Here is an 11,664-nt window from a genome sequence, read left to right on the forward strand (position 1 = left end):
AGCAATTCCAACCCAAATCGACACAAATACCGAAGTACAAATGGGAGAAATCAGTACCTGTGTTCAAGGAGCTTCAAAGATGGAATTTGGTGGAGGGACGAAGGCCAAATCATCCCCAGCAACGTCAAGGAACCAGCAGCAACGGGCCGCTCCGATTGATTTCAATGGCTGCACTTTCCCTTTTCACTTAGCTAAAGACTATTTGCTTTCTGTTGTTTTCACGTTTTCAAAGACCTTTTGTCTTTGTTGAACCTTTACTTTATTAATAAAACGGAAAGCCACTAGGTGGCACAAAAAATACCAAATATAGTTAAAATTAACTCTTTTAAAAAGCCTGGCATTTTGTAATTGGTCATAATAAAATTAAATTTTAAAAAAAAATCGTTTTTTTTTTTTAAATCCAATTTTTTTAAATTACGGATTTTATTATTGACCAATTACGAATTTTACTATTGACCATTCGTTTTTTTAAAAATACGGAATATTTTTTAAATAAATACTTTTGTTTTTAAATTACAATTTTTAAAAAATCTTTTTTTTTAAATGCTGGATTTTTTAAATCTGGAATTTTTTTTAAAATTACGGATTTTATTATTGACCAATTACAAAATGCCATTTTTTTAAAAAAAAAAATTTTTTTTTTTAAATATGGAATTTTTTTTAAATACGGGCGGAATTTTATTATTGACCAATTACGCTTTTACTATGTATTGCTAGAAATTAATGTTTTTAAATACGTTTTTTTATTAAATCTAGAATTTTTTTTTTAAATACGAATTTTGTTTTTAAATTACATTTTTAAAAAAATCAAGATTTTTTTTAAAGCTTTTTTAAAATTACGGAATTTTATTATTGACCAATTACAAAATGCCATTTGGCTTTTTAAAAAGTTAATTTTAACTTGTTAGTTTGAGGGTATATTTGGTAAAAAAACAAACCTTAAGGGTATTTTTAGACCTAAAGGTGGATGGAAGGGTATTTTTAGGCCGAAAAGGTGGAAGGAGGGTATTTATGAGCCTTTTGAATAGGTTAGGGGTATTTATGAGCCTTTTAAATAAAATAGCCACTAGGTGGCACAAAACCTAGTGGCCTTTAATTTTAAAAAAAAAAAAAAACGTCCAAACACATGTCATGTATTCGTTTGCTATAAATACTCATTTTTATTTTTTTAAAATTCTTTTTTTTTTTGTATTGCTAGAACAATGTTTTTAAAAGTTCTCACATTGTATCATTTAATTCAAGAAGAGCTTTTCATGTCATTGCTTAATCTTGTATTTGTTGCTCATGAAAATGTAGTGTAAAAATTTGTAAATTTTTTTCTCTTTTTTTTTTTTGACTACTTCTCTCTCTAATTAAGCCACTCTAAAAAAGCGCCAATTCGAAACGACACTTTATTAATATACCAGACGTTACCATTACATTCCCAAAAGTCACCTCAACTTGGGAATGAATGCAGTTATTACGTTTAACAATATTATCATTATAGTTATAGACATTGGTTCTCCTGTTAGTCACATATAGACCCGATTCTCTCCCCTTCACCAATCACCATCTATCTATGCATCTATTTTGACAAGCCTCTGATTCTATGAACGAAATGTAACATGGTAATATTTGTCTTGATCAAGTGACAATTTTTGTTCTTTCGCTATTTGTTTGTTTTATATCTTCAGGTAGTAAAGTTCTGCAGAAATAGTGTTGCATCGGGAAGAGAATTACTATATGAAATTGGATCTATGTCATGGTTCCAAACCAACTTTTGCCTTGAGTTTGTATTTATTCTTAAGTTCATCCTTTATCTTTCTCAACTTGACATTTACTCTTTCATCACTTTCATTAACCACAATTAGAGAATACTAACACAAATTTGTCTTTTATCCTCTTGCTTCTTCCTTCATTTTATTTTGAGAAGTCCAAAAGTCATATTGGTTAGTGATCAACAAATTAATTTACATTAATTACTCCATAAGCATTACTTAGGAAACCCTTTTGAAGCAACCAATGATTCCAATTTTAAGGCCAATAATGTGTTTATTATTCTGGGAGTCTTTCTGCCAAGTGCCATAGAATATACTAGACTTTCATTTTGACCCCCAAATATTGGTGTTGGACAGTTTGGTCCACACGGCCAAATCAGACTGCAAAAATATTGTCAAAGGCTGTAGCAATAAACGAGAAAGGAAAAGTGGCGTCGCTTCTATGTTACCGCAGGGAAATAAGTAGCGAAAATAGAATTCAAAAAAACAAAAAACAAATCAGAGATGTGATAGTCTTTTTAAAAATGTTTTCTTCTTAGAAACTCATGTTTTCGACTATTTTTTTTTCTTCTATTCAGGTACTTAAACAATATTTGAGAATCAAGAAGAATTTCAGAGAAGTATATCTTGTACAGGCATGTACCAGAATGAATTTTATGACTTTCTCCTCCTTTTTGGACTCTTTGCATCTCCATACTTAATTATTATTTTTTTCACCTGTGTGTTTTGAAGAGTTTTTTATATATTCAATTTTTACTATGAGTGATAGAATGCTAAAATAGCCAAAAACGAACTTTGGGAAATTTACAGCAAACTCTTAGACGAATATTACAGTGGATTTGTAGGCACAAGAGAGAGTAAAGTTTCTGATTTTTGAAAGAAAGAAGAAGAAAATTTCAGAGAAAGTAATAGTATGATTGAGGGAAATAACAGATTTTTTGGAAATACCAGGCAATTATACCCAAACAAAAAGAAGAAAAGCAATGAAAAAAACAATAGGAAAAAGACTTTCAAATACTTATTATGAATTTTAAATTTGTGATTTGGTCAATATATTAAAGTACTTTATGTATAATATGAAGAAACTTTTCTCTTCCACCTTTGATTAAATCAGTAAAAAGAATTATTTAGAATTCACTAATATACCGCGCAAAATACGGATTTATTCACTAGTATATATATAAAGTAGAGACATAGGCCCGCATGCCTCAAAAGCCAGCATTTGCATTTATCTATTTTCTTAGAATTTTGCCTTTTAAACTCTTATTTAAGTACTCTAAATCTATCTATATAGAATAGGAGAAGCAAAAGCATGATATGATGACAAGTGTCATCACCAGAAAATTTGTATTAATAAATAAAAAGACAACAAAAAATGAAAGAAAAGACAAAAAGATTAAAAATGAAAATCTATTCTATCAATATATAATAGGTGAGGCAAAACAATGTTGTGATTGACAAGTGTCATCACCATAAAATTCTAAATTTAAGATACAATAAAAAAAAATAAAGACAAATTCACAAAACACAACATATTCACAATAACAACAACAACAAAAAAAAAAAAAACTGTCGGTTCACAAACAAAAAAAAAAAACTGCCATTCACAAAACATAAAAACTGCCAATTTTAGATTTTAAAAAATTGATAACTTCTAAATTCGGATTGAGTTTATCCCATATAAAACTTTTGCTTTGAATTAACCGTAATATTCCTTTTTTTTTTTTTTTAATCTCCTATCGATTTCTCTTATTATGTCTCTACTTTCTATTATGGGTAATCATCTCTGTCAAAATCATAACATCTTCTTCCATGTTTTCCTCTTCCTTTCAATGTTGTTTCGTATCATTGATTCTAATCGTTCGATTTCTATTTGATTTTAAAAAAAACAATTTCCCTCTCTCTTAAGCAAAGAAGAGGAGGACGTTTGGCTTCGAAGAGTTCGATTAGAGATCCTGACGACATTGATGTGTTAATGATATGGAAACTTGGAGCGTTTGTTGTGCTTGTCCTGCAATCTGGAAATATTATGACTGGTTCCTAAAGTTTTCTTTAACCCAATCTTTCCGTCATTCTGATCTCTTTTCTGAAATGTTCACAGGACAATCGGCTAAAAATGAACTTTTCGCTTATGTCGTTTCTTGATGTTGATATTGAGACGGCTGTTCGGGTATGTCACATTTGCAATGTAGCTCGAAACCCCTCCGGGGAGGGTATGTTAAGACTGTCATGCTAATTTTGTCTTGATCTACTTTGGAGCAACAAGAGTTACTGCAAGAACCTGCTAAATCAGTTAGTGCACCTGCTTGGCATCGCAATAACTTCTTTTTCTTCCTCCGTGGAATAATTCTCGCACAAATCCCAGATATGCCTTCACAACTTCCGTAACGTAAGGAAAAAAACAGTTTAAAAATTTGCATATTTTTTACGTTCAGTTTTTATTTTATTTATATAAATTTGGGAATTCAACTTCCGTGACATGCAGGTACTATCCTGTTCTAACTATGAAGAACGTGGATTCAAATTCAAATTAAACAGTCTATTGTAGAAGGATCATACTTCCACTAAATTCTAAGTATTATCTATTTTTTTGCACACGGTCAAATATTTTATAATTGTCTTGCAAGTATATCTGAGCAGTTTCAACAATTAATAGCTCCATTCGCTATTTATTTTCTCAGCTTTCACTCTTTGCTCCTAAAGAGTTATTTTAATATTAGAGGGAATAATGTCATTTGGCTTTTGAAAAGTCACTTCCGAAAGATAAATTAGGCTATCAACGAGTTTGGTTAGAATTTTCTTTACTTTCAAAGCATTTAATTTGTGTAATATCTATCTTGATTTGGAATTATGATTTATGAATAGAGAGTTCGAAAGCGGAAAGGGGAGTAGATCTCATAAAGTTAGTAAATTCTAAATGAATCCTATATATTCATTCGCACTATTCAGAAATCAGTATCATAATCAGCTTAAGTAATACAAATTGAAATTGTAAATGGCAAAATTTTAATTCAAAGCAAAATGGCAGAAATCGATATGGTAATCAGCTTAAGTATTACAAATTGAAATTGTAAATGGCAAAAATTTAATTCAAAGCATAAGGCACCATCCCAAAATGCAGAGGAATATGGCGTTATTAAGACTTATTTGAACGAATAAAAGGAAAATATTTAAACTTTCGTCTACATCCAAATTCAGATAACATGTTATGTTAGAATTAAAGTCTTTAGTATAGAGTATTATAAATAGAAGCCTATTTCAACAAAAGATACTAGTTGTCAGATAACTTTTTATGGTGATCTGTTAAGTTAGTCTTTAACGGAAAAAGTTTATCCATATTCAATGTTTACACGAAACCATACTAATTTCTTATGGTCAATTTATAAATTAAGGAGTTGTCATATATAAATATTAATTAATGTTTAGTGATAATGTATAATGAAATGTGATATATATTTATTAGTTTGATGTAAATATCAATCCAAGTAAATTTTTACCATGTTTGATTTCATAATTTTTTTAATTGATTTCAACAATTACAATTTTATTAAAACAATAAGATTTAATATGCTCCAACAAACAAGTTAATAATTTTACATAACTATTTTTTTTTAATATCGACCGTGCATCGCGTGGATAAGAATACTAGTAAATAAATAAATAACCCAAAGTTCACGATTACAAAAGGCAAACGCCTTCATTACGGCTGGTTTACGCGAAGGGACTATATATTACCATTAATTACTCCCCCTGAAACGTTGCTAATCTTACGGTTACAAAAATGTTGTCAAATAATGGTTACAAATTACATTTATTAAATTGCTGAAACAGTGCTAATCAGCCGAATGGTTTCAAATTAACTCAAAGTTAGACAAAAACCATACCTCCCTATAAAAGCCTCATGGTTTTCCTCACAAAAATCCCATTTGAAATGGGCTCGATAACTATTCAATATTTACAAAACTTCAACGTAATTTTTTCCAGAACTTTTTGATAATATGCTTCTTTTTATTTCTTCCTGTTATGATAGATATTGTGCTCTACATTAACTCTGTCTCTCTATTTCTTAATATTCATGGTAAGAGGTGCTCTTTTTGTACCTGATTGCTTCATATTTTACTCTTCTCTTCACTCCTAAAAGAAGGCCTGTTATATTACGAGGAACGAGTTTAAATTTAGAAAACACAAGCAAAAATTAAGTCTTAACTTTTTTGTTATAGGTATGAATATTTTTAAAAAGATTTTGAAAACCAAAATATGAAAATCACCATTTTTTTGTTTATTTCCTCAAATAGAAGTAGCGTCTCACATCAGTATCGTTGTAGGCCTCCACCAGAGTTTCCTCTGGCTTCGCCCCGCTCAGGCATAATTCACAACACAAGCAAAAAATTGAAGTATAGCCTTTGTTAAATCTTTTGCTTCTTCTTTTGTAAATTTAAGTTTTGTATAGTGTGCTTCCGCCGTGATTATATTTGGAAAAAAAAAAAGAAAAGAGAAAGAACAAAGAAAATAGTTCCACATTTAACTACTTAAGAGTTCTTTAACGATTATATAGCTTTTATGGCACAAATATCTAGAAGTATGATTCTCAATTTCTCATCATTGCTCTTCTGAGTCCGCGATGATAACATTTTTTCTTGAAAAATGCAGGACATGCATAAGTGAGGCTAAGCAGGAGGTGGAGATCCGCAAAGGGAAAGGGATGTCTAAAGCTTAGGACAAGGAGCGTTACGAATCTCTTAAAAACGAATAAAGATATTTAGAACTGGAGGACTTCTTTAAACTATAATTATTTATTTATTAAAGTAGATATTTTAGCGTCCACTTATCTGCGGCACCATTTTTTATCCTTTACCTTACATCTCTTCATTTATTACATATTTTAATCTTTATTTATCTATTAGACCAAAAGATATTATTAACTCTTTTTCTAAAATATCAAGAATACTAACACACTTCTTAAATACACATGCGGCTAAAAGTTTTCCATTTTAAAATATAACTACACTTTTTTGAGATCTAATACTTTGAGCAATTCTGATGATGTGAGAAAATTCAAAAAGAAGTAAAATAGGGTTCAATTATGTTATTTATGACCGCGCGAAGCGCGGCTAAATTTCGCGCGGTCAAATTTAATAGGTAAAGAATATAAAAGAGAAAAGACTTTGCAAGCATCATTTGTCTAGTTTTCCTTAAATTTAGGTACCTGAATAATTACATTCATCAAATATTAAACATACGTAATGTGTTGAACTGTTAATATTGTTCCTACCCATCAAACATTGTGAAAGTTCTTGACAAATAATTATTCGACGTCCTTCTAAGTTTCATGAGATTTCTGGTTTTGGTCTGATGTGTCTTATACTATTTGTCTCTGTAATATACTGTTCGGTTTTTCTATTTTTTTTTCCTTTCTGATTTATGCAAGATACCTGTTTAGTTCGGTAACTCCCCTCAATTCAAGTGATCTAATGGAGCTTCTAATAGAATTTAGCAAAAATCCATGGGGTGTATGCCCTTTGAATTTGTTAATCGAAGGTGGATCATAAAAGCAGAGATTAGAATATATAGTGATTCTAGGAATCTTTCTCAAAATTTAGTATATTTTCTTCCTTCTGCAGAATAAAAATAAGAACATAAAGAAATAATGTCTAGAATAAAGAACCACAAGGGTCCAACGTGCAACTGTTCTATCCAGAACCCAAACACAAAATAAGAAGAGAAAAGAAAGATTTTGTGTTGACCCAAAGAGAGATGCATCATCTCTATGTGCAAGTGTAATTGTCTGCTTCCAGTTTTAAGTTCTGATCACCACAGCATCCATATTCAACGATATCCATAACATAAGATAGTAACTTGTTACTGACTCGAAGTCTTGGATCTCCTTCAATGTACAAAATAATGACCTCTTTACATATCACCTAAACAAGCACAACCCCAATGCCATACAGAGCCTTAACACTTCACCTCAGAAGCTCAGACTACAAGGCCAACTAGACATGCAATGGCTTCGAAGAGGTCAGGCAACAAAAAAGCAGAGAACATTTGTATTTCGACAACTAATTTAACAATGCTCTATAAGAATTTATCATGTTCATGATGCTCTTCTTGGGAGTGGATAGGCTCGATTTACATCGTGCCTTGGATGAAGTGGAGAACGATGGTGCAAAGGTTGTTGACCATGTCTATAAGCAGTCTGATGTCTGGAACTTATTCTAGGCTCCTTAGGTCTTTCATTGGCTGCCTCAATCTGTTCTAGTTTCTCCACTACTTCTTTCATTGATGGTCTCATTTTAGGTTCAGGTCCAAGACATGAAAATGCCAGTTGTGCTATTTGAACTGCAGCTCTGGATGGATATTTTCCTTCTAGCCGTGAATCCATCTTGTCCTTCAACTTCCTTCTATCAGATAAATGCGGCTTAATCCACTCAACCAGAGTATGCTGGTTGCTTGGGCGGTTTGTGTCTAGTGCCCGTAGACCTGTTAGCATTTCCACTAACACAACACCAAAACCATAGACATCGCTTTTCACGTACAAGTGTCCTGTTGAAAATGACAATAGAAGTATGAACATACTTTTATTCGGGTTTGACTCTATATATGTTTAAACCTATAAGCACAAGATGTGATCCCAGAGAAGTAGAATTGCCAAGTATAGCAGCCTAACAGACTCCAAGTTTACCTGTTTGAACATACTCAGGAGCAGCATAACCATACGTTCCCATTACCCGCGTTGTCACATGTGATTGACTAGCCGAAGGCCCTAGTTTTGCCAAGCCAAAATCTGATATCTTTGCATTGTAAGACTGAAACCAAAAGGAATAAAAGAATGTCAGGTTTTGCCACTCTGTGATAAAGAGCTCCAAAAATTTAGGCAAAACATTAAGTCAATCAGAAAGGTGCTCAACAAGAAAAGGATTTGTGTTCAATGAAATAATCAACTGGTATCAATTTGTGCTCTATATTACTTGCGCTAAAGCCCTATATAACAGTATTCTGGGGAAGAAGAAAAGGTAACATACGCCATCAAGTAATATATTAGAGGCCTTGAAGTCTCTGTAAATGACTTGCTTCTCTGATGCATGTAGGAATGCCAAGCCTCGGGCTGCGCCAAGCACAATTTGAAGCCTTATATTCCATGGAAGTGGCTGAACAGCAGAGCCCCCTGAGCAAACCGAAGAGAATAAATATGTTTAGGTGGAGAATAGGCAAATTCCTCACTGCTTTATTCTAGAAAATAATATACTTATATTATTGAGAACATATAGCTCATCTCTTACTTCCAAAAAGATGGTTCTCCAAGCTTCCCTTTTGCATAAACTCATAGACAAGCAATAGTTCTTTATCTTCCCAGCAGTATCCCAAGAGTTTGACCAGGTTAGGATGTGAAAGTGTTCCAAGAAAATTCACCTCACACTGCATAAACAAATTAAATGAAATCCACAAAGAGCCTTAGAAAAAATTAAGCAGACACCAGCAATAACAACTCAATTTCTCTGAACAATGAACTAATTTGAACTTCTAAATATTTATAAATAAAGCCTATAATTCCTCGCTAGTCAATGACCAACATAAGCAAAAGGCTGTTCCCAAAAGATCTTGGTAATAATGATAGTAATCAATCAACTAAAGTTAGTTGGAAGACATAAGATCACAAGTTCCAATGAAAATGTAAGGTCTACGAATAAAAAAAATCAAAAAGGCGAGACGATGGAACACAATGGGATAGGCAGTAAAGGGCTGCCTGCGCACAAGAGTGATGATTCACTGAGCCTTCCGCATGAGAAAGTAGAAAGATGCTTTAGAAAACATGTAACATACTCTGCATAACAAACCAAGAGTGCGAACAATGATTCTAGACCATCCACCCAATTCAATATTAACATTATCATATTTGTGGAGAAGGACAGTATATCGGGAGTCAGTTCAAGAATTGCTCTTTGCCAAGTTTAGAGCAAACTAAACATAATATTTTCCCAATCTTGATTCCCAGAAACTTAAAAAAGGTATTTGGAAGTTGAAGTTGTAGTTAGGCAATGAATTTCAGTTGAAAAAAGAAACTGAAGTTATGTGAGTGAAAATCATAATGTCACAAGAAATACTCTTCAAACGATATTTCACCAAATACTGATCACTTTGGAAGTAATGCCTTTAGTATTTGCAATGGGTGTTGAATTAGAAAAGATAAAAGGAGTCAGACCTGCCACTCTTCAAGTCCTTGTAAGCTTTCAGAATTCAATTTCTTAACAGCAATAACAGTGCCAGTGCCAGTACCACTACTCCTGGATGAAGCCCTCTCATCAAGCCAACCCTTGTATACTTTCCCAAAACCACCTTCTCCCAGCACCGTATCACTTCTAAAATTTCTTGTAGCTGCCTTCAGTTCCGTAAATGAAAATATCCTCAAATTGGGGTGGGGTAATATCTGGCCAGTTGGATAAACCTCAGCAACTCCACTCGCAGCTGAGAATTGGCTATTCCCCGACACGTTGCTTACTGTTGACGATGTCGTGTTGCTCGTCGTCTGTGATATGCCTGCTGCAATATAACCATAGATTCAGTTCATCTTTTTCAAAAGAAACAAAATTAAAATTAAAAATTTGGAAAATCAACCACTGAAATTCAGGAATTCCTAAGGGCATCAAGGAAGAGTACCTGAGCTGAAATTGCGAGTGGTAGCTGGGCTCTGGTTATTAGAACTGAAACAAACTCCCATATCTCTCTCTGTCTGGGTCCAATATTTCTACTTACTAGAATTCTAAGTCCCAAAGCATAGCATACAATTTTTCTCCAGCAGAAAGAGGTGAGATCTGTTTGCAGCTTTTATTTCTTCTTCTTCTTCTTCTTCAGCTGTCTCCTGATCAGCTTTGTTTGTCTGCTTGGAAAACTTTGTTTGACTTGACTCAAGTTAATACTACCCTGTTTCTTTCTTCTTGTTTAATTTTATTTTTCTATTAAATCACACTTGTAGTTGGTTGTTGTTAATTTTCAACACCACATTCTATGACTTGGTCTTCTTCCTCTTCCAGCTCATACATATCTTCAAACCCCTTGTCTCTTGTTACAACCATTTTTCCACAACGTTTACCATCTTTTTTCTATTTTCTTATTCAATGTGGATCTACAATTTTCATTTAATAACACACCAAAACATCACACTGCATCCATTGGGGCACCTTTATCGAACCGGATCTTAAGTTTTTCTTAATAAATGTATGCTCCAATACAAAATGATTATGTACCGATTAATTAAGATAATTTTTAAAAAGAGATTTAAAAAAATTGAGTCGAACCAAATAATATAATAATATTATATATTAATGTAAAAATGAGTACGTACTAAATCCTTTTACTTTTGGGTGTTGAGCTATAGACGGAAATATAGCATGTACCGTTGGAAAAGGGCCAAATATACCATTTATTATAGATATACATATAAATATTTACGAAACGCGATGAGTAGTTTTATATTTACAAAACATAACATTACAAATCCTATACAAAACATGCTTTATATTTAAAAAAAAAAAATTATTTTAAATTATTTTTTATTTTTTAAAAATCATTTTTTAAAAAAATATTTTTTTATTTTTTTTAAAAAAATATTTTTTTAAATTTATTTTTATTTTTTAAAAAAATTAAATTTTTTTTTTTTTGCTCAAAAACTTATGTATGAAAGTTGTATGAAATGTGTATATCTCGCTTCAACTTAAAAAGTTTGCTCAAAATTTAGTGTATGAAAAATGTATGAAATGTGTATATCTCGTTCAAGGCTTAAAAAATCCGCTCAAAATTGTGTGTATGAAAACAATATGAAATTTGTATCTTGCTCATGTCTTAAAATTTCGCTCACATTTTCATGTATAAAGTTCATGTTAGATTTACGTAAAATTAATACAACTACAAC

The 11,664-nt window shown here is 32.0% G+C and overlaps 1 protein-coding gene across 2 annotated transcripts; it reads right to left on the minus strand.

Moving 5' to 3' along the window:
• Positions 1 to 7,303: 7,303 nt before the first annotated feature.
• Positions 7,304 to 10,947, minus strand: LOC132065230 (probable serine/threonine-protein kinase PIX13). Of its 2 annotated transcripts, none has more exons than XM_059458516.1 (6): positions 10,413 to 10,947; positions 9,958 to 10,292; positions 9,038 to 9,173; positions 8,780 to 8,922; positions 8,440 to 8,563; positions 7,304 to 8,300 (listed from the first exon to the last, which is right to left on the minus strand). In XM_059458516.1, the coding sequence occupies exons 1-6, from the start codon at positions 10,471 to 10,473 to the stop codon at positions 7,852 to 7,854; spliced, it is 1,248 nt and encodes a 415-aa protein (XP_059314499.1). In that variant the 5' UTR covers positions 10,474 to 10,947; the 3' UTR covers positions 7,304 to 7,851. The 2 variants fall into 2 exon arrangements, with proteins under 2 accessions (XP_059314499.1, XP_059314498.1); XM_059458515.1 differs by having other exon boundaries at positions 9,958 to 10,295; positions 10,413 to 10,945.
• Between the last annotated feature and the right edge of the window lie 717 nt (positions 10,948 to 11,664).

Source organism: Lycium ferocissimum, chromosome 7 (genome assembly GCF_029784015.1).
Source record: "Lycium ferocissimum isolate CSIRO_LF1 chromosome 7, AGI_CSIRO_Lferr_CH_V1, whole genome shotgun sequence".
In the NCBI taxonomy this organism is placed as follows: Eukaryota; Viridiplantae; Streptophyta; class Magnoliopsida; order Solanales; family Solanaceae; genus Lycium; species Lycium ferocissimum.

What these genes read in the sequence shown, in the direction of transcription:
- LOC132065230 (XM_059458515.1), bottom strand. Translation starts at nt 10,473, where the DNA reads ATGGGAGTTTGTTTCAGTTCTAATAACCAGAGCCCAGCTACCACTCGC. An exon ending in AAGGACTTGAAGAGTGGCAG is followed by an intron (nt 9,174 to 9,957) that starts GTCTGACTCCTT and finishes TTGTTTATGCAG; the next exon opens with TGTGAGGTGAATTTTCTTGG. An exon ending in TCCTGAGTATGTTCAAACAG is followed by an intron (nt 8,301 to 8,439) that starts GTAAACTTGGAG and finishes CATTTTCAACAG; the next exon opens with GACACTTGTACGTGAAAAGC.